Raw genomic sequence first — 22,716 nt, 5'->3', positions numbered from 1 at the left:
ACGTAACATCACAATAACATACCCAACTACCCTCCCGCCCGTATCTATATTTTATAATGGAAGCAAATTGTGCCATTGACATCTGCTGTAACTGCGTAAGGAAAATGAAAGTCTGAATTCAGAATCAGTAGGATGGAAAGGCAATGCTTGAAATAATATTGAAAAATAATGGGTTGCATGGTGGCACAGTGGTTAGCACTGTTGCCTCACAGCACCAGGGACCCGGGTTCAATTCCGGCCCTGGGTGACTGTCTGTGTCGTGTTTGCGCCTTCTCCCCATATCTGTGTGGGTTCCTCTGGGTGCTCTGGTTTGCTCCCACAGTCCAAAGATGTGCAGATTAGGTGGGGTTATGAGGATAGGGCAGAGGAGTGGGCCGAGGTAGGATGCTCTTTCATAGGGTCAGTGTAGACCGTTGCAGCCTCCTTCTGCACTGTAGGAATTCTATGGTTCTTACCTTCTAAGGTCATCATTCCCCTCCCGCATCTGCCATGAACAAGGTGTCAAGCGAGAGTACCTTTAAGAAATGGATGTGTAAGCAATGTACCTTTACGAAAACAGTGATGTCAGAGAGTGGGTGGGGCTGGGATTTAGGTCAGCCATTTTTGCAGGATTTAGTTTCAGTTTTAAAAGCAGTGTCTGTGTGTTTCCAGAGAGCTGCAAGTTTTGCCGTTTGGTTTTGCTGAGAGCAGCTAAAAAGTGCCTGGCTGGTTTTGCTGAGAGCAGTTTAAAAGTAGAAAGCCAGTTTGCGACAGTCTCTGCCATTCTACAATATATATATATATATATCCTTTAACCTGATGTGATACTGTTTAAAGGTGTTAAGTCTCTTGGAAGTTTGAAGGAACATTTTAAGGAAGTATATACTGTTGCAATATTTTCTGATTTATCTTTGAAGTAAGGGGTGTTAAGAGATCCAATGTTTATTTAAGATGTTAAGTTGAGTTCATGGAATAAACAGTGTTTTGTGTTTAAAAACCCACGTATCCATAATTGTAATTCCACACCTAGGGAAAAAGCCGTGTGCCTGGAAAAGCAACAAATACATGAAAGGGAGAGGTTGGTTGAACTCCATGATACATTTTGGGGTTCTGAAAATCCTCGCCCATAACAAAGGGCTCTGATTTTCCCTCCTCTCTGCTACCCCACCACAGTCAGTATTCGAGTGCATGCTACAGACTCACGTGGAAGGTGCTCTGGTTTGCTGAACCCGGAAAGGTCGAAACTTGAGTCGGTGCATTTTGTTGCGGCGTTTGTGCATCCAGTGATTAGTTTTGAAATACAGACAACAATAAATCACAATTATCATGCGGATCTAATTTAGTAAACCTGCCTAAGGTGCTTCATGGGAGCATTGCCAAACTAAATTCAACACCCAAGCCACAAAAGGGATATTAAAATGGGGAGACCAAGAGTTTGCCCAAGGAAGGAGATTTTAAGTCTTTAGGAGAGAGAGAGAGCTGGAAAGGTTGAGGGATAGAATTCCCACGCTTTGCTGTAGAATGCAACAGCTAATAGTAGGCTGACTAAACATTGGTGTGCACAAGAGGCCTGATTAGGAGGAACTCTGAGATCTGTGAGTTTTTTTAAGAGGTGGTTACAAGAATGGGGAAGGGCAAGGTTATGAAGGAATTTGAAAGCAAGGGTTAATATTTTAAGATTAAGGTGTCGCTGAACTAGGAGTCAATATAGGTCAGTGAGGACAGGGGGGAGGTGTGGACCGAGTTTGGTGGGAGGCAGGCTATGTGTACCAGAGCTTTGGATGAGCTCACTTTTACGTAAGGTGGGGGGTCAGGCAGGAGAACATTGGAATTGAGGGACAACCATGTCGTGGCTGACGGTTGCAGCAGCAGAGGAGCTGAGGCAGGAGCGGAGGTTCGTGGTGCTTTGGAGGTGGAAGTAGCAAATCTGGGTGATGGATACAATATGTGTGCATGAGGACTGCAGCGGTTCCAGAAGGCAGTTCACCACCACCTTCTCGCGGGCAATTAGGGTTGGGAAATAAATGATGGCCCAGCCAGCGATGCCCACATCCCATGAATGAATTTTTAAAAATAAGGAACAAAGAGAGTGATCGGCATAGGATGGAGTGGGGGGAGGGGTTGGGTTGCGGGAGTAGAGTGATAAGTATAATTTATAACGTGAGCAGTTATATTTAAGTCCATGTTTGCTTGATTTGATCAAATGGGTCAGAGGAAAGGTTGTTTATCACTTCTGAAATTTACTTGATCGCTAGTTTACCAGCATTATTTCAGGAAGCAAGCTATTCTGCTAAACTAGGTGTTTCAAACTTTTACAGCCTCTATAAACACCTTCTGCGCTTTCTAGAGTGGAGGTATGCCCTGCTGGACTGCATCTGTGTTGGTGTCAACTGAACTCATTCGATAGGACACCGAGAAATTACTTTCAGTTCAGGCAGCTGTTCCTAACAGCTGGAATGTGGTCCAGGAATTCCACTGATAAAGTTAGAGCCTGTTGGGAGCCTTTGCTGATTTTTGCAATAAACATGATTCAGTGGAATGAGAAATTCAGTTTGGTGCGAGTTACAGCTCTAGGTTAGAGGTTATTATGTCATTACTGAGTTTTATTAGGAGAGGGAAGGAGCTGTTGAATCATGATTGTTGCGAACTGCTTGGCACTGCTAGCTCCATTCAATCAGAATCTGTAACAAAGTTAGAGAGAACAGATTCTCCACACCGCCTGCGCAGGATTCACAGAAGAGTTTCCAGAGTGGAGAGGATAAGATTCTAAAACACTGAGCTATTCAAACCATTGTCATAGAAGAATCCTCCTTGCCAATGTTTTGCTTTTTCTTGGATTTAGCCTGGTTCTTCAAATAATGGTGCAGTGTTCCAACATATAGACCACATATTTTAGCAAAAGGGTTAAAAAGGACATAACTAAATGGATGCTGTTCAATTAAGAAACAACAAGTTGAAAATCCAGATGGAGAACACCATTTTTGGGCATTGTTGATCATTTGAACATGCCTCAAGCATTAACCAGAAACCTACAGGTCTCGCACTCAAGTGCTAATTGAAGCTGTATAAGTAGGCTTCATTCACTGTAAATTCTATGATTCTTCCAGGGTGTGGAATGTTCTGCCTGGCACACCAGAACAGGTTTCAGGTGACTTCGCGATCAAAGGACAGGGTTCACAGGTTCTCCAATGCAACACCGGAGGACCTGATGAAGGAAGTCCAGAGGAGTGGGATGTCTATACTTGCGAAATTGAGGGAAAGTATCTCGCCCTTCAGTTCCTTTCTCCAGCAGCATCTGGCATTGCGCTGCCTGGCTTCAATCCATCCTTCCATTTGTTAGCCAACACATTATACCGATGCCCACAATAATTATAAGAATTATGATCTTTATTGTCACAAGTAGACTTATATGAACACGGCAATGTCGCCACATTCCAGCGCCTGTTTGGGTACACAGAGGGAGAATTCAGAATGTCCAAATTACCTAACAGCACATCTTTCAGGACTTGTGGGAGGAAACCGGAGGAAACCCCCGCAGACACAGGGAGAACGTGCAGGCTCCGCACAGACAGTGACCCAAACCGGGAATCGAATCTGGGACCCTGGAGCTGTGAAGCAACAGCGCTAATCACTGTGCTACCATGCCGCCCAACCACTCCCTTTCCCTTAGTGACTGCTATAAGGTGGAGCAGTCCAACACTTGTTCCAGGTGAATTCCTCGAGAGTATTTCTGGAAGAAATGTTGCTTGAATCTTGAACTCTTGACACTGTGTCGCAGAAAGTCTTCAGATGTGTTTCAAAGATCCCCTTGACAGCTCTGCCAATAATGATCTTGAAATTCTAACTTATTATAGAATCCCTACAGTGCAGAAGGAGGCCATTCGGCCCATCGAGTCTGCACCAACCCTCTGAAAGAGCATGCTATCTCCGCCCTATTCCCGTAACCTCACCGAACCTGTACATCTTTGGACACTAAGGGACAAATTTAGCCTGGCCAATCCACCTAACCGGCACAGCTTTGGACTGTGTGAGGAAACCGCAGCGTGAGAGGAAATCCACGCAGACACGGTGAGGACTTGCAAACTCCACATAGACGGCAGGAGTCTTGAGATGTGGGATTGGTCAGAGAAGGTCTGAAAACATTGGAAGAATCAAACAAGATGACGTTGCTGAATTCAGCTAGTGAGATGCTTTAACTGGTTTGAAACTTGATTGGACAGAGGATTGGAACAGCTTTGCCGTGGTTCCGTGATCTTGATGGATTTGTACAGTGAGTGTTGTCATTTTACATGCTGGAGCTGACATTCCTGTGGAGTCTGTGACATATCTTAGACTGGAATAGACCAGCAGCTGGAGTACTTTGAAAAGGCTGGGAATTACTCCTGATGACATTCCTCTTGAATGGTCTTCTCTCAAAATCATTAAAATCAACAGGACTGTTACCAGAACTTATGGGTAGAAATTTAAGCTCCCACGCTGGTGGGGTTGTAGGCAGTGGGGATAATGGGAGGGATCAGTGTAAAATTTCTTGGATAGGCTTTCTCTGGGTTCCTGCCCACCCCAACCCCTCGGCAATTCTGTGCTGGCCTGCCCACCATTGCCCCAATTGAGGCTCTTAAGCGGCCAATTATTATTATTTAAAAAAAAAAAATTTAGAGTACCCAATTATTTTTTTTCCAATTAAGGGGCAATTTAGTATGGCCAATCCACCTAACCTGCACATCTTCGGGTTGTGGGGGTGACACCCACGCAGACATGGGGAGAATGTGCAAACTCCACACGGACAGTGACCCAGGACCGGGATTCGAACCCGGGTCCTCAGCGCCATAGTCCCAGTGCTAACCACTGCGCCACCATGCTGCCCCCCAGTGGCTAATTATTGACCACTTAAGGACTGTACCTGGCCCAACCTCAATCTTCAGACTGGCAAAAGGCTTTCCGGGATATGGGAGAAGCTTGAAGTAAAACCCTTGGGCGGGAGGGATGGGATTTGGTGGGCGGGGAGGTGGGGCGGGGGGGGCCTCTTCAGCAGCACCGTTTTAACTTCGCCACCCACCCTCCCAATCCCCCTCTTCCACGACTCCTTTACACTCCTTGCCCTGAGACCCCCAGAATGTATTTGTTCCTGGACTTCCAGATCTTGGGCTTTGTGGACTGATTGCAGTCCCAGTCTTGTCCACTGCAGCTTTTGGTGCTGCTGGGACTAGAGAGCTGCCGGCCAATCAGATTGCCCACAGCTCGCTAAGGCGGTCTTCGTCCTGAGTGAGGGGCCAATTAGCACTCGTTCATAGAATCCCTGAATTGCAGAATCCCTGAAGTACAGAAGGAGGCCATTCGGCTCATCAAGTCTGCACTAACCCTTCAAACAAGCACCCTACATAGGCTCAATCCCCTGCCCTCTCCCCATTACCCACCTAACCTTTGGACACTAAGGGGCAATTTAGCATGGCCAATCCACCTAATCTGTACATCTTTGGACTGTGGGAGGCACCTGGAGTCAACCCACGCAGACACAGGAGAACATAAAATTCCACACAGTCACCCAAAGTCAGAATTGAACCTGGGTCCCTAGCGCTGTGAGGCAGCAATGTTAACCATTGTGCCACCGTGCCACTCCGTTGGAGTGTAAAATCACGGCAGGACAGGAAGTGTCAGCTGGCATGTGTTTACAACCAACTCTTCAGATTCTAGGGTGGGAAACCCCACCATCCTAAAATCCTGGCCTTTCGTTAATAGGGTAGCATTAGTCTATAATCTAGAAAGAGAAAACAGCAATAATATGATACTTTATAAACACTCAGGGTATCTGTTTTTACATTTTAACCAAATGTACAAGTCACCCGCCTATGGTCAGTTACTAAATCCAGCAGAGATATGAAATTGGTAGTAGTTTTCATTTTATGTCATTCAGAAATAGCTAAACATCTGGAATTAGTAAAGTACATTCACTGAAAATAGCTTGTTCGCATTAAAAACGCGTTACTGCTGGGCCTTCTCATGTGATGTTTATTAGCGTAATTTGAAGTCTGTATTTCCAGCTCATGGCTTGACTGTGTTGGGAATGGTTTCCCAACTTCGATGGGGGAACGTTTGTGATCATATTTTCTGATAATTATTAATTTTGTGTGCTTTTTAACAGAGGTTTATTTTCCCCAAAAGCTACTGCTGGAACGTTCCCACTCTGGTTAAAGTGGTTAAAGCGAAAAGGAACTGAAGGCCGTTTACAAAAGTTATCTCCTTCGCATCTGTCACCCACATCCTTGCTGGATCTTTGAGCATCTAGTACTCCGTGAAGCCAGTTTCAAGATTTCACAATCCCCACCTTGCCCAAGTGATTTTCAGTCAATAGGGCCCGGCCACTCCCTTTACTCCACCATTGAAAATCTCTCAGTGCCCTGAAGAGGCCACTTACTGCATCATGCCTGGGCTAACCCTTTGAAGGAGCTATCCAATTTGTCCTGCACCTTCTGCTCTGCCGTCATTGCCCTGGGAATATGGTAAAGTGTGCAAGTTGGATTAAGTTATTGTTATAAATGCCAGGTGAGGTGGCTGCCCCTTTTCTTCCAGGAAGTAGATTGAAACCAACAAACTGAAGGAAGGATTGGTCATATTGTGATTACTTGATTGATATATATAAGATCTTGAGATGTCTTGATCGGATAGATGTGGAAAGGATATTGCCTCTTATGGGAGGATCTAGAACAAAAAGGGCTGTCCATTTAAGACAGATGAGAAGAATTGTTTTCTTTCAAAAGGTAGACAGTCTTTGGAACTCCCTTCCTCAAAAGGCAGTGGAAGCAGAGTCTTTGAATGTTTTCAAGTCAGAAGTAGATAGATTCTTGATAAACAAGGGGGTGCATGGTTATTGGGGTTAGTCAGGAGGTCGCAGTTGATCAGCCAGGATCTTATTGAATGGCAGAGCAGGTTCGAAGGGTCGAGTGGCTGACTACTCCTAATTCACATGTTCGTATGTCCATTATTTCAGTTTCAAATTGTGCTGTTCCCCTGCTGAACCTGATTCCAATCTCTGAATATCTCTACAATAGTTTTCTGAATATTTATTGATTCTCAATTTTTTTGTTCCGTTGATTCAGCAAGTCAATGTTGACCATTTCAATTCTGTTCTTTTCTCCCCCATTCTTCCTCCAGACATCCGCTCTTTCCACTCCTTGCTCTTCTGTTTGAAAAATGTGAGCAGGCAACGCAGGGGTCAGAGTGCATTACCTCGGCAAGCTTTGATGTCGACATTGAGAACTTTGTTCACCAACAAGAACAAGAACACAAACCCTTCTTCAGCGATGATCCAGAGATAGACAGCTTGGTGAGTTACTCTTTGGTGGCTATTGATGGCTAAAAATAAAATGTATTTTCCATGTAAATGAGTACCTAAGTACTAATGTATGAGACTTTTTTTTAGTGTGGTTCACTGGTTCTTGAATACTACTTAAATCATTGAAATTAATTGCCTATTACCTATTATTTTATCTGCCATATTGAGAAGTTTCATTATTTCTAGCTGTTGTAATTTGATGTATACCCCATTGATATTCTGGAGAGTCAGACAGTGTATAGGCTTTCCTCTCTCTCACCTACCGAGTTCGGTTCTGGGGTCACACCTATGTAATTACTCAATCATGGCAATTAATGTGTTACCACGGTTAGCGTTTCTCTGCAAGGTCAGTCTCTCTTTCTCCCATCCTCGCTTAACCTTTCCTTGTTGAAGGTACCAACACCTTAATAGTAGTCTCTATTCTTCCACCTCAGTGGCTATTTCTTTCATGGCAACTTCAGATAGTGAGCGGCGGCATCTGGCTACTCAATCTAGGGGGTTAGCACATGCTTGAACCGGTTCCCAATGAGTGAGTATTCATTGTAATGCACTTTGCCACAGATATTAGTCATAGTGATAGGAAAACCAATCTTGTCTGAATTCTTATATCTCCTCACTGAATGACCACGGTACTAACTAGTTGGAGCATCCTTGCGGATAATGCCGTTTCTAATGTGGTTTCAGTGATGAGAGTGGGGAAAGCCACAATCACTATTTGAATCTCCCTTACAAAGAGGGTAACAGGTACGAGGAAGTGAGTTCCTGTTTAGTCTTTTTCATATAAATTTAGAGTACCCAATTCTTTTTTTCCAATTAAGGGGCAATTTAGTGTGGCCAATCCATCTAACCTGCACATCTTTGGGTTATGGGGTGTTGCTAACTTTTGGTTGGTTCAATTTGCTCTGTTTTATAACCTTTGCTCTAGAGTCGCCAGGTATCTTTATGATACCGCCACGAGGTTCAAGTTCAAGTAATGATCAATAACTCGACACACCAATTAGTAAGATTCAAATCAAAACACATTTATTATACAGTCAATCGCTACTCATGCATAAATTCTACTTAATCAACTATCTCTATCACTAACAGGCCTATACTTAGCTTCGGACTGGCCCACCAGGTCAGGGGAACAAATGGCATTTCGTTCGGGTTCTGAAACTGCAGGATTCAAAAGCTAGTATGGAGTGGTAGCTAGGAGCACCTATCTTGTAGCGAGCGTCGACTTGAGACTTACTTGGTTGGTGCGGCAGCTTGGGCAGTTCGCTCTCAAGGGTTGATTCGCTGCTGAGTGACCTTGCCAAGAAGACCGATTTGAACTTGGGGGCTCTACTTTATAGTCCCCAGGGGCTTCCCGCCTTTCAGGACGGACCCCGTACCTGGTTCCAAATGATTGGACTGCGTTCTGATCACTTGGATCGATTTCTCCAATACTGGAGTTGTTCCCTGATCGCTGGGCGGTCCCTAAATGTCCGTTGGCCTTCCTTTGTCTTGCTCCTGCTGACACCGAGGAGTCTGGCTTGGCCTTATTCACCTGAAGTGTATTAATTGTGCCTGGGAATCGCTCATTACTATGCAGATGGTTGCTGGTTTCAGAGCTGTCTGGTTTTTGCAAGTTCCAATACACAGGATTTCTGCACTTGCTCATTTTTGCCTGTGTTGGCTGAATTTCCCTGTAGTCTTTGCTGTTCTCCATTTTAAGTCGGGAAGTGGCCAACCCAGGTGGCTACAGGGGTGAAACCCCGCAGACACTGGGAGAATGTGCAAACTCCACACGGACAGTGGCCCAGGGCCGGGATTCGAACCCTGGTCCTCAGCGCTGTGAGGCAGCACAGCTAACCACTGAGCCACCATGCCGCCCGAGTTCCTGATTAGTTGAGCTGCTGTTATGTTCTGGCGATTGGGATTAACTCATTCACTTGCAAAGATTGAAATTAAAATAGCCTGACCCATGTAGGTGAAACATCAACAGATTGGTGAGTGAGTGAGCGATCAATGTTCCTCGAATCATCCAATCATTTTGCTCATTTATTTTAGTGTGTGGCGGCATCGCAGAGGTGCCGAGCATTGCTACTAGCTCTGCTGTGTGATAGGTCAGCAGCAAAGGCAGGTGGCTGGGGTGCGCCCACTTCACTTCTCCTGTGTTTGAATATTTTCCTTTTCAGCTAGTGGCTGTTAGAAAAGAGTACAAATCTGAGCTGATGAGCTCTGCGTACTGAGCACCTTGGGCTCAAAGCTGAGACTTGTAGGCCATGGATTTGAGCACACCAGCAGTGACACTAATGATTGCTTACTTCTGGCAGTGATATTAGCTATGATCCTGGGGTGTTAACGGTGGATTATTACACAAACTGTAAACAGAGAGGTTGATTGGCAGTTTTTTATTGGAATACACTTTTAGGTTGTGACCACAAGTGCACGATTTAAGCTCTCTTTAAATTGGAGATTTCCTAACTAGGCAGTTCTGCATTCATTGGCTGATGCTTCTTCTCAGCACCGTTACTATCTGCGTTATGAATATTAATGAGGCCCAAAGGGCTGATGTAACATTTAATTATCTCTTGGCTGCTTTCAAAAGAAAGCATGGCAACAGGGGGAAAAAAATGTTGCTTTGGGCATTGTCAGTGCGATGTGTCTACGTGAGGGAGGTGAGAACAGGGTGGGGGGAGAGGAAAGAGAGGACGGAGGATATCTAATGAGTTGTGTGGTTCTGATGTATGAACAATTTAGTAAGGGAGTCCAATCAGTCAATGCAATTGCCTAGACTTCAGAAAAAAAGACTGCAGATTCAAGGAACCAAATCTCGGTTCAATTACTCCCAAATCAAGCAATGACACTTAGCTTAGAGGATTGTCTTTCCCCAATTGGTTGGGCTCATTCACTTCAATGCTGCAATTTGGAGGGCCTGAACTGCCGTATCCATTCTTGCTGCTTATTGGAGTTGTTCTGTATTTTTCAGGCTCTGTGAAGTCATTGTATTTTATCACTTTGGCCCCAATATTTATGGGAGTGACTTCTAGCCTATGGGAAATGATGGAATTTGCTGAATTTAGTGACAGGACTGCATTTGTACTTTTTTCTCTATTACCTTTCTAGTGGCTGGGCTCGATTGGAAGGCTGAGGCAGCTATCAGGTGGGAAGGCCTGTGGCAGAGGACTGCAACCTGGTGCCAAAGGGAGGGAGGAGATCAACTGGGTGGGAGAGGGAAGATCACTTGGGGAGGAGGTCTTTTAGTGAAATCGCATCACTCCGTTGGTTGAAGATCGGAGTGCAGGAAGAACTGATGTTCAGATTGTGGCTGGGGAGAGTGGATGGTGAACTGGGAATGGAAGTTCTGAAGTTTGGATCAAGGAAGAGTCGGCCAAGCACGGGGCGGTGTTGCTGAAGATCAGATATCGGGGTGGGAGGAAGATCACTGCAGATAACCGAGGGCATCGAAAGGAAGCACTCCTGCTCCTCTCAGCCCACAAGCAGTGTTGGAAATATCCTTACCTGCAAGTGCTCCTATCGTGCTACGTTTAGGGTTGAATTTGGTGGCAGTATTCACTTTCATGTTTGGTTAGGATCAAAACAGGTTGGCGCAATGAAAGTGAGGCACAAGTTGCTGGTGGGGGTTGGGGGGGGGGGGGGGGGGGGGTGCAGAGAACACAGTGCCTGGGATTGCAGTTCCATAAAAGAGAATAGGTAGACGGTAACATTAGCAATGGTTTGGACAGCTTGTCATATTTCATAATTGCTGAGCTTTCCACGGGCCTGTACATTCGCAGAGTAATTAGAAAAGGTCAGAATTCATCATTATCCGCCAAATCAGCCAGAAAGCGCTGCGAAGTCAATTAATTTTGCATCTGTATTTTTTATGACCCGTTCAATTTTTACATCCGACTGTAGGTCTTTATCAGGATAGATATACTGCAGCAGGGCAGTAAATGAGAATCTCTGCGCAAATGAGCTGCAGTAATTGGCATATTTATTAACTACCCCCTCCCCATGCCCTTGTACAGTGACTTAAACAACAAGCTCCTCTTGTGTTGTAGCTTTGGAGCTTTGTTTAATCCCTGCTTTACCATCGGGGAAATTTGATCCAAAGCTCCTTGCTCCTCACTTGTTTGGTGGGGATCAACTATTGGAGTTTCATTACTCGGAGTGCACAGGTATTCATATCTGGAACCCGAGTCAAGTATTATCCACAATTTTCTGCGCAATTAACTCATTAAATTAACACAGCGCACCTAGTTTTGAAAAAATGTCTTGCTCATGTGGGATTTATATCAGTGCCCTATAGCACCACTGCCTTTGCATGCTAAACATGTGTAAATATGTTGGCTGTGGTAATTCACTGGATAGCACTCTTGCTCCTCGGTTCATGGGTTCTATTCCCACTCCAGGGATGTGAGCACAAAATCCAGACTGACACTTCAGTGCCGCACTGAGGGAGTACTGCATTGTTGGAGGTGTAACTCATTCACATGTGCTCTACCCGAAGGCTCGTCCTTGGCACATTGTCTGTAGATGCTCCATCCTGAGCACCTTGACAGTTTTTTGTCAGTGATGTTTTGCCATTGCCTTCCACTCTCCGAGGCAAAGCAGGGAGGCAGTGAAGTCCTGCGAAGACACTAGTTAGACCACACCCGGAATACTGTGAACATTTTTGTTCCCGTTATCTAAGGAAAGGTATATTGGCATTGGAAGCAGTCCAGAGAATGTTCAGTAGGTTGATCCCATAAGGAGGAATTATTTTCTGAGGAGAGGTGAGCAGTTTGGGCCTGTACTCATTGGAGTTTAGAAGAATGAGAAGTGACCTTATTGAGACATATAGGATTCTCAGGAGGCTTGACCGGGTAGATGCTGAGAGGTTGTTTCCCCTTATGAGAGAGTCTAGGACCAGAGGGTATTATCTCAGTAAGGGATCACCCATTTAAGACAGACATGAGGATGAATTTCTGCACTCAGAGGGTAGTGAGTCTGTGGAATTCTTTACCGCAGAGGGCTGTAGAGTCTGAGCCGTTAACTATGTTCAAAGCTGAGATAGACTGATTTTTAATGAGTAACGGTAAGGTTGCGGATAAAGCAGGAAAGTGGCATTGAGGATTATCACATCAGATGGGTCATGATCCCATTGAATGGTGGAGAAGATTCGATGGGCCGAATGGCCTACTCCTGCTCTTATGTCTTATGGTTCCAATCTACCTCAGCTGGAACGGGAAACAAACCATGTTAGTGCTATTCTAAATCACACTCCTGCCATCTCACCAACTGAGCTCACCAACTCCCCTACCTTTCAAATGAGGTCCCACCTTTCAAATGAAATATTAAATATCAGTTATCTGCTCAGACAGACTTAAGGTACCTGTGGCAATATTTTGCAGACGAAGAGGAGTTCTAACTGTTGCCCTGGCCAATGCAGGTACAGTATCTCGAATCCAGCTACCCAAAAACTAGCTTTGCCCAAAATCCAGACTTTTTTTTTTAAGTGAACCATGTTGTGTTATGCTGCTTCGGATAACACAGGCTGCTACTTGATGCAGTCTTAACTAAAGGGTGCTCCAGACTCTGAAATGAGTTCAACGTGTTTATTGAACTATTAACACAGTTCTCAAATGAGTTTTACTTTCTGCTAATCTAACTGTAGTAACTCAGTCTAACTGTACCAGCTTGCTCTAAGCCACGTGCTGGGTGTGATGCTGTTGATCAACCTTGTCTAACATTCTAGATGTCTTTCGTGGAAAGAGGCAGGGTGTGAGTGCCTCATCCCTTTTATAGTGTTTATGTCATGCCCCCTTGTGGTGATGCCACCTCTGAGTGTCCTGACTGCCCATTGGTTGTGCGCTATTCTGAGTGTTCATTGGTTGCATGTTTGCATATCATGACAGACCATGCAAGAATTTTGAATGCTATTGAATGAGTGGAAAAACTGACTGGCATGATTTGGAGAGTTGCTGTACCAGCGTGTCAAGTAGTTATTCGCTTCATGCGGCAGTCATTTCCCATGCTCTGAGTTGTCAGGGTGACCCTTAACCCCCCCACCTGACCCAACTCTCAAAAATTTGGCGAGTTGCACTTCTCTGCACGCCTTGTATCGACAGTGTTCCAATGACCCAAAGTGAACAGTTTTTGAGTTGTGGCTTTACCAAAGCACAATATCCAGCTTCACTGTGGCTGCCGTAAACTTGATGGCTGTCAATCTTTACCCAATTACAGTATATGTCCTGTGAAATGCCTCGGAAAACCAGCACGGATTCGGTCCCAAGGTTGTCGGTTTTGAGACACACTACCTGTACTTATTTCTCAGCCAACATCACTAAAACAGATGATCTGGCCATTCTCGGGTTACTGCTCACGTGACTGCTTCCAGAACTTGTCATGTAAATTGGCCGCTCTGTTTTCCTACATTACAACAGTGAGTCTATATCAGAAAATCTACCTCCTTGGCTATCAAGTTTACTTGGGAGATCCTGAGGTCATGAAAGTTACTACCTAAATGCAAGTCTTTTTGAATAGATAAACTTGTCTGTTGTCCTAAATGCATTACTTTCTGTATCAAGACACCTTGATGAAGGGTCAGCGCCTAGAGTACAAGACGTCAGTGTATAGTATTGTAATGGTTATAGTTCTGAGATAGTGCAAATGTCTTTTCAACATTGGAGGAATATGTAGAACCATGTAATTAGGGCTTAGAAGAAAAGAGGAACAGATGAAGGCTCAATTGGCACCATAGCAATGATACAATAGAGACCAGAAAGATTGTGAGGAAAGAGTTAATGTTCCCGAGTAGATAAGTTGGAATTGGGGTTCTAATTGTTTAATTGACTGCACTTATTGTTTAATAGACTACGCCAAATATAAAGGGGTGGCACAGGTGGCACTGTGGTATTGTTAGAGAGGTGATTGCTGAACACAAACTTGGAGTTGAAGATGTAAAGACCTGCTTTCTAGTTCTTATTATAGAGTTACCATCAGAGCTTAACAAAGATTACTGACTGACACCATATAAATGATGTATGCTCCTCTAATGCATGTCATACTACAGTTCCTTTTTATATGATGTTCACTGAACATAAATAACAGTTCACTGCCTTGGACTGTGGAGTTCATTTAAGGTTATTCTTCCTGTGGCTGCCTAGCCAGTGAAAATTTTGAGAAGATTTTACTGACTGGGCAAGTCACAGGTGTACACACTTGGAATCAGGTGCATGTATGTACACGTGCAAGTGTGCACACATTCACCCACATGCGCATTCTCTCCCAGTAGTGGTTTTGGACAAAGATCCAAAAGCAGAAATTGGCTGATTTTCCCCTTGTTGAAACTCATTTTAGTATGCTTTCTGAGAGCAACTAATTGGTAATCGAAGCTGGGACCTTCCTGGCCTGTGTGATTCTATTACAAAAGATAGTGTATGTTTGAGTTCCTGTAATCTGAGTAGGCAACCGTTACTTCAAATCTCATTCACTCACCACTGCTTGCTGATCTGTAATGCCTCCCCCATCCCTTAATTTTAAAATACTTATCCATTATTACAAGTCCCTCTATGGCCTCTTTCCTCAAATCCCTCAGCTCGTCAGCCCTTCGAGATCTCCACATTACTATGATTTTGGCCCCTTGTGAATCCCTAATTTTTTTTAAATTTAAAGTGCCCAATTCATTTTTTTTCCAATTAAGGGACAATTTGGCGACGGTATCTGGTCTATCCATCGCAAAGTTTAGTGCTTGTACTGTTTGTTTTTTGTACAACTATGTTGTGAACTTGTTTAATAATCAGAGTATCCTTGCCCCCTCCCTGTACGTTGGTACTGAGGGGAGGGTACCCTGTTTCTCCAACACAAAATTAGTGTTTGCACCGTTTGTCCTTGTATATATTTCTTTTGCTGGTTTTAATAAAAAGATATGGCCAATCTACCTACCCTGCACATCTTTGAGTTGTGAGAGTGAGACCCACACAGACAGGAGAGAATGTGCAACCTCCAAACGGACAGTGACCCAGAGCCGGGATAGAACCCGGGTCCTCGGCGCCGTGAGGCATCAGTGCTAATCACTATGCCACTGTGCCACTCTTGTGAATTTCTAATTTTAATCACCTCGCCATTAGAGATGTTTTGCCACGTTCAAGGTACTGTGTAAATGCAACTTGTGTTATTGAACAAATGCCTCTTTCTGCAGAATTACATAGAACATAGAACATTACAGCGCAGTACAGGCCATTCAGCCCTCGATGTTGCGCCGACCTGTGAAACCACTCTAAAGACCATCTACACTATTCCCTTATCGTCCATATGTCTATCCAATGACCATTTGAATACCCTTAGTGTTGGCGAGTCCACTACTGTTGCAGGCAGGGCATTCCACACCCTTACTACTCTCTGAGTAAAGAACCTACCTCTGACATCTGTCTTATGTCTATCACCCCTCAATTTAAAGCTATGTCCCCTCGTGCTAGACATCACCATCCGAGGAAAAAGGCTCTCACTGTCCACCCTATCCAATCCTCTGATCATCTTGTATGCCTCAATTAAGTCACCTCTTAACCTTCTTCTCTCTAAAGAAAACAGCCTCAAGTCCCTCAGCCTTCCCTCATAAGATCTTCCCTCCATACCAGGCAACATTCTGGTAAATCTCCTCTGCACCCTTTCCAATGCTTCCACATCCTTCCTATAATGCGGCAACCAGAATTGCACTGAACTAGTGTCCCCTCGTGACTGACCCTTAAACGAAGGGGAACAGTTGCTCCCTATCCAAGCCCCTCAATCTTGTACGCCTCAATCTTGTCCACCTCGATTGGGTCATCCCTCAGTCTTCTCCTCTCCAGAGAAAACAACGCAAACCTATCCAACCTCGCTTCATAACTTACTTTCCATCCCAGGCAACATCCTGGTGAATCTCCTCTGCACCCCATCCAGTGCAATCACATCCTTCTTATAATGCTGCAACCAGAATTGCACACAGTACTCCGGCTGTGGCCTCATCAAAGTTCTATACAACTCCAACATGACCTCCCTGCTTTTATAATCAATTTGTAGTCAGATTGCATTGTAAGTGAAAAATAGATTGCATCCCATTGAGAGAGAATTCAAAGCGCCAAGTTGTGTAACCTGGCTACTGAACACAAATCAAATGTGGGCAGCACGGTAGCACAGTGGTTAGCACTGTTGCTTCACAGCTCCAGGTTCGATTCCCGGCTTGGGTCACTGTCTGTGTGGAGACTGCACGTTCTCCCCGTGTTTGCGTGGGTTTCCTCCGGGTGCTCCGGTTTCCTCCCACAGTCCAAAGATATGCAGTCACAAGTCGTGGTACACATCGGTACGAACGACATAGGTAAGAGTAGGGACCGGGATTTAAAACAGGAATTTAGGGAGCTAGGGTGGAAGCTGAGAGCCAGGACAAACGATGTTGTCATCTCTCGTTTGTTGCCGGTGCCACGTGCTAGCGAGTTGAGGAACAGGAAGAGAGTGCAGATAAACACGTTGCTGCAGGGATGGTGTAGGAGGGAGGGTTTCAGTTACGTGGATAATTGGAGCACATTCTGGGGAGGGTGGGACCTGTACAAACAGGACGGTTTGCACCTGAACAAGAGGGGCACCAATATTCTGGGAGGAAAATTTGCTACGGCTCTTCGGGGGGGTTTAAACTAATTTTTCAGGGGGATGGGAAAACGAGTTGTAGTCCAGAAGCCAGTGTTGAGAGTAATGAGGTACTGAGTAGGGTATCAAGGTCGCAGGAGTGTACCGACAGGCAGGAAGGTGGGTTGAAGTGTGTCTACTTTAATGCAAGGAGCATCCGGAATAAGGTAGGTGAACTTGGAGCGTACTTGGGACTATGATGTTGTGGCCATTACGGAGACATGGTTAGAACAGGGACAGGAATGGTTGTTGGAAGTTCCAGGGTATAGATGTTTCAGTAAGAGTAGGGAAGGTGGTAAAAGAGGTGGAGGAGTAGCATTGTTAATCAAGGATAGTTTAACGGCTGCAGAAAGGCAGTTCGAGGGGGATCTGCCTACTGAGGTAATATGGGCTGAAGTTAGAAATAGGAAAGGAGCGGTCACGTTGCTAGGAGTTTTCTATAGGCCCCCAAATAGTAATAGAGATGTGGAGGAAGAAATTGCAAAGCAGATTATGGATAGGTGTGGAGGTCTCAGGGTAGTTGTCATGGGTGACTTTAACTTTCCAAATATTGACTGGAACCTCTATAGGTCGAACAGTTCGAATGGGGCAGTTTCTGTACAGTGTGTGCAGGAGAGTTTCCTGACACAAGATGTGGATAGGCCGACAAGAGGTGGGGCCACATTGGATTTGGTACTAGGTAATGAACCGGGCCAAGTGTTAGATTTGTTTGTGGGAGAGCACTTTGGAGATAGAGACCACAATTCGGTGTCTTTCACTATTGCAATGGAGAGGGATAGGGCCATACGGCAGGTCAAGGTTTATAATTGGGGGAGGGGTAATTATGATGCGATTAGGCAAGAATTAGGGAGCATAAAATGGGAACAGAAACTGTCAGGGAAAGGCACAAATGAAAAGTGGAGCTTGTTCAAGGAACAAATACTGCGTGTCCTTGATAGGCATGTCCCTGTCAGTTAGGGAGGAAATGACCGTATGAGGGAACCATGATTCACAAAAGTGGTTGACTGTCTTGTCAAGAGGAAAAAGGAAGCGTATGTAGGGATGAGAAAACAAGGTTCAGTTGGGTCGCTTGAGGGTTACAAGGTAGCAGGGAATGAGCTAAAAAAAAGGGCTTAGGAGAGCTAGGAGGGGGCATGAGAAGGCCTTGGTGGGTCGGATCAAGGAAAACTCCAAGGCTTTTTACTCTCATGTGAGAAATAAAAGAATGACCAGGGTGGGTTTAGGGCCGGTCAAGGACAGTAGTGGGAACTTGTGCATGGAGTCAGAAGAAATAGGAGAGGCGTTGAATGAATACTTTTCATCAGTGTTCACCAAGGAGAGCGGCCATGTTTTTGAGGATGAGAGTGTGATACAGGCGGGTAGGCTGGAGGAGGTAGATGTTCTGAGGAAAGATGTATTAGCAATATTGGAAAACCTTAGGGTCGACAAGTCCCCTGGGCCAGATGGGATATATCCAAGGATTCTTTGAGAGGCAAGGGATGAGATTGCAGAGCATTTGGCTTTGATCTTTGGGTCCTCGCTGTCCACGGGGATAGTGCCAGAGGATTGGAAAGTGGCGAATGTTGTTCCTCTGTTCACGAAAGGGAATAGGAATGACCCTGTTAATTATAGGCCGATTAGTCTTACTTCGGTAAGTTAATGGAAAAGGTCTTGAAGGATAGGATTTATGACCATTTGGAAAGATGCAGCTTAATCCGGGGTAGTCAACACGGATTCGTGAAGGGTAAGTCTTCACAAATTTGATTGAATTCTTTGAGGAGGTAACTAAGTGTGTAGATGAAAGTAGAGCAGTTGATGTCATATACATGGATTTTAGTAAGGCGTTTGATAAGGTTCCCCATGGTCGGCTTATGAAGAAAGTAAGGAGGTGTGCGATAGAGGGAAATTTGGCCAATTGGATAAGTAACTGGCTATCACATAGAAGACAGAGGGTGGTGGTGGATGGAAAATTTTCAGACAGGAGACCAGTTACCAGCAGTGTACCACAGGGATCAGTGCTGGGTCCTCTGCTATTTGTGATTTTTATCAATGACTTGGAGGAGGGGGCTGAAGGGTGGGTCAGTAAATTTGTTGTTGACACCAAGATTGGTGGAGTAGTGGATGAGGTGGAGGGCTGTTGTAGGCTGCAAAGAGACATTGATAGGATGCAGAGCTGGGCCAAAAAATGGCAGATGGAGTTTAACCCTGATAAGTGCGAGGTGATTCATTTTGGTAGAAAAAATCTGAATGCGGATTACAGGGTCAACGGCAATGTGGAGGAACAGAGAGATCTTGTGGTTCATGTCCACAGACCTCTGAAGGTTGCCACTCAAGTGGATAGAGCCGTGAAGAAGGCCTATAGTGTGTTAGCGTTTATTAACAGGGGGCTTAAGTTTAAGAGCTGTGGGGTTATGCAGCAACTGTACAGGACCCTGGTGAGGCCACATTTGGAGTATTGTGTGCAGTTCTGGTCACCTCATTATAGGAAGGATGTGGAAGCATTGGAAAGGGTGCATAGGAGATTTACCAGGATGCTGCCTGGACTGGAGGGTAGGTCTTGTGATGAAAGGTTGAGGGAGCTAGGGCTTTTCTCATTGGAGCGAAGGAGGATGAGAGGCCACTTAATAGAGGTTTATAAGATGATGAGGGCAATAGATAGAGTGGGCGTTCAGAGACTATTTCCTCGGGTAGATGTAGCTGTTACAAGGGGGCATAACTATAAGGTTCGGGGTGGGAGATATAGGAGGGATATCCGAGGTAGGTTCTTTACTCAGAGAGTGGTTAGAGTGTGGACACTTTAGGAACATTCAAGCGGTTATTGGATAGGCACATGGAGCACACCAGAATGATAGGGAGTGGGATAGCTTGATCTTGGTTTCGAACAAAGCTCGGCACAACATCGTGGGCCGAAGGGCCTGTTCTGTGCTGTACTGCTCTATGTTCTCTGCAGGTTAGGTGGATTGGCCATGATAAATTACCCTTATTGTGTCCAAAAAAGGTTAGGTGGGGTTACTGGGTTGCGGGGATAGGGTGGAGGCATGGGTTTAAGTGGAGTGCTGTTTCCAAGGGCCGGTGCAGACTCGATGGTCCGAATGGCCGCCTCCTGCAGTGTAAATTCTCTGAAATCTTGATAGTGTCATCTCCCCCAGAATTCACCACAGGCCGATGAAGCAGTGATGTGATGTAGGTTTTCTCCACAATTTGGCCTTCAAATGTGGAACTAGTTTAGGAACTGAACTGTTGAAATGTACAATGCACCAATTAGCCCTCTTAACCATGCCTTCCTCTCTCCCTCTCCCTCTTTCTCACTTGCAGATGGTCAAAGCGATTCAGGTTCTGCGAATCCACCTGCTGGAGTTGGAGAAGGTCAATGAACTTTGCAAAGACTTCTGTAACCGCTACATCACGTGCCTCAAGACAAAGATGCACAGCGACAACCTACTGCGGAACGACCTGGGAGGCCCGTATTCACCAACAGCGGTGTCACACACCCTCCCAACCCAGGTAGGATGGCTGAAAGAAATCTGCTTTACATGTGGAATGAATTTTGAGGGAAGATAATAATAATCTTTATTGTCACAAGTAGGCTCACATTAACACTGCAATGAAGTTACTGTGAAAAGCCCCTAGTCGCCACATTCCGGCGCCTGTTTGGGTACACTGAGGGAGAATTCAGAATGTCCAAATTCCCTAACAGCACGTCTTTTGGGACTTGTGGGAGGAAACCGGAGCAGCCGGAGGAAACCCACGTAGACACATGGAGAACGTGCAGACTCCGCACAGACAGTGACCCAAGCCAGCAACTGAACCCGGGACCACTATGCTAACGTGCTACCTTCAGCAGACTGACACCACCCGACCCCACCACCACGTGTTGTTCTCCTGTCAGACTGTTTGAGTCCCACTTGTGTATGAAAGCGGAGATCCTGTGTTGTGCATTTCTTAGAGCAGAGGTGCAGGGTTATGTTATAGGGACATTCTCAATTTTAAATAATCGGCTAAGTATAATGTCTAGATTTAAATGGGGAGTGTGACCATTGCGCGTTGGGGCCCGGACATAGAATTGTAGAATCCCTACAGTGCAGAAGGAGACCATTCATCCCATCATGTCTGCACCGACCCTCCGAAATACCATTCTACTAGGCCCAATCCCCCACTCTATCCCTGTAATCCCACCTAACTGTTGGATACTAAGGGGCAACTTACCATGACCAATCCATCTAACCTACATATCTTCGGACTGTGGGAGGAAACCGGAACACAAGGAGGAAACCCACAGTCACCCGAGGTTGGAATTGAAGCCGGATTCCTTTTCAAAAAAAAAATAAAAAAAATTTTATTAAAGGTTTTCATAAAATATCAATAACAAAATGAGAAAGAAAAAAGAACCCAACAGGGTTAAGTACAAAACACAATCTAAAAAAGCAACCCCCCAAACCTCCCCCCCCCCCCCCCCGTACCTAAATAATAAATTAACATTAACACCCCGACTTAAGACAACAGGTGTATACCCCCTCAGACCCTTCCAGTGTAAATAACATAAGCAAAAATAAAGTAAACCCCCCCCCCCCACCACCACCCACCGAGCTGCTGCTGCCATTGACCAATGTCTAGCGTTCTGCCAGAAAGTCTAAGAATGGTTGCCACCGCCTAAAGAACCCTTGTACCGACCCTCTCAAGGCGAATTTCACCCTCTCCAATTTAATGAACCCTGCCATATCGCTGATCCAGGATTCCACGCTTGGGGGCCTCTTATCTTTCCACTGAAGGAGAATCCTTCGCCGGGCTACCAGGGACGCAAAGGCCAGAATTCCGGCCTCTTTCGCCTCCTGCACTCCCGGCTCCTCTGCCACCCCAAATATTGCGAGCCCCCAGCCCGGTATGGCCCTGCATCCTACCACCCTCGACACCGTCCTCGCTACGCCCTTCCAAAATTCCTCCAGCGCTGGGCATGCCCAGAACATATGGGTGTGATTTGCTGGGCTCCCTGAGCTCCTAACACACCTGTCCTCACCCCCAAAGAACCTGCTCCTCCTTGTCCCGGTCATGTGTGCCCTGTGCAGCACCTTAAACTGTATGAGGCTGAGCCTCGCGCAGGAAGAGGAAGAATTCACCCTCCCTAGGGCATCAGCCCACGTCCCCTCTTCGATCTCCTCTCCCAACTCCTCCTCCCACTTACCTTTCAACTCCACCACCGAGGCCTCCTCCTCCTCCTGAATCACGTGGTACGTTTCCGAGATCTTCCCCACTCCCACCCACCCCCCCGAGCGCACCCTGTCCTGTACAGTGTGTGGCAGTAGCCGTGGGAATTCCACCACCTGCCGTCTGTCAAACGCCCTTACCTGTAAGTACCTGAAGGTGTTCCCCGGGGGGAGCCCGTACTTCTCCTCCAGCTCACCCAAGCTCGCAAACTTCCCGTCCACAAACAGGTCCCCCAACTTTCGTATGCCTGCCCTGTGCCACCCCGAAAACCCTCCACCTGTTCTTCCTGGGGCGAACCGGTGGTTCCCCCGTAATGGGGTCCACGCCGAGGCCCTAACTTCCCCCCTATGCCGCCTCCACTGCCCCCAAATTTTGAGGACCGCCACCACCACCGGGCTCGTGGTATACCTCCTTGGAGGGAGCGGCAGCGGTGCCGTTGCCAGCGCCCCCAGACTCGTACCCACACAGGACGCCGTCTCCAGCCTCTTCCATGCAGCCCCCTCCCCCTCCATCACCCACTTACGCACCATTGCCGCATTGGCGGCCCAGTAGTACCCACAGAGGTTGGGCAGCGCCAGCCCCCCCCTATCTCTACTCAGCTCCAGGAACACCCTTCT

General features: G+C 46.0%; 1 protein-coding gene across 11 annotated transcripts in view; it reads left to right on the top strand.

Annotated features, from left to right (window-relative positions):
* Positions 1-22,716, top strand: part of pknox2 (pbx/knotted 1 homeobox 2) — a 786,965-nt gene that overhangs the window by 567,283 nt on the left and 196,966 nt on the right. For all 11 annotated transcript variants that reach the window (XM_072486729.1, XM_072486738.1, XM_072486735.1 and 8 more), the window contains 2 exons: positions 7,129-7,300; positions 20,213-20,401. In XM_072486729.1, the coding sequence (XP_072342830.1) occupies positions 7,129-7,300; positions 20,213-20,401 (361 nt within the window). The remainder of the gene's footprint in view (positions 1-7,128; positions 7,301-20,212; positions 20,402-22,716) is intronic.

The sequence above is a fragment of the Scyliorhinus torazame genome, chromosome 21, assembly GCF_047496885.1.
Source record: "Scyliorhinus torazame isolate Kashiwa2021f chromosome 21, sScyTor2.1, whole genome shotgun sequence".
In the NCBI taxonomy this organism is placed as follows: domain Eukaryota; kingdom Metazoa; phylum Chordata; class Chondrichthyes; order Carcharhiniformes; family Scyliorhinidae; genus Scyliorhinus; species Scyliorhinus torazame.
Note: the sequence above shows the minus strand (reverse complement) of the source record. Positions and strands in the feature narration are given on the sequence as shown.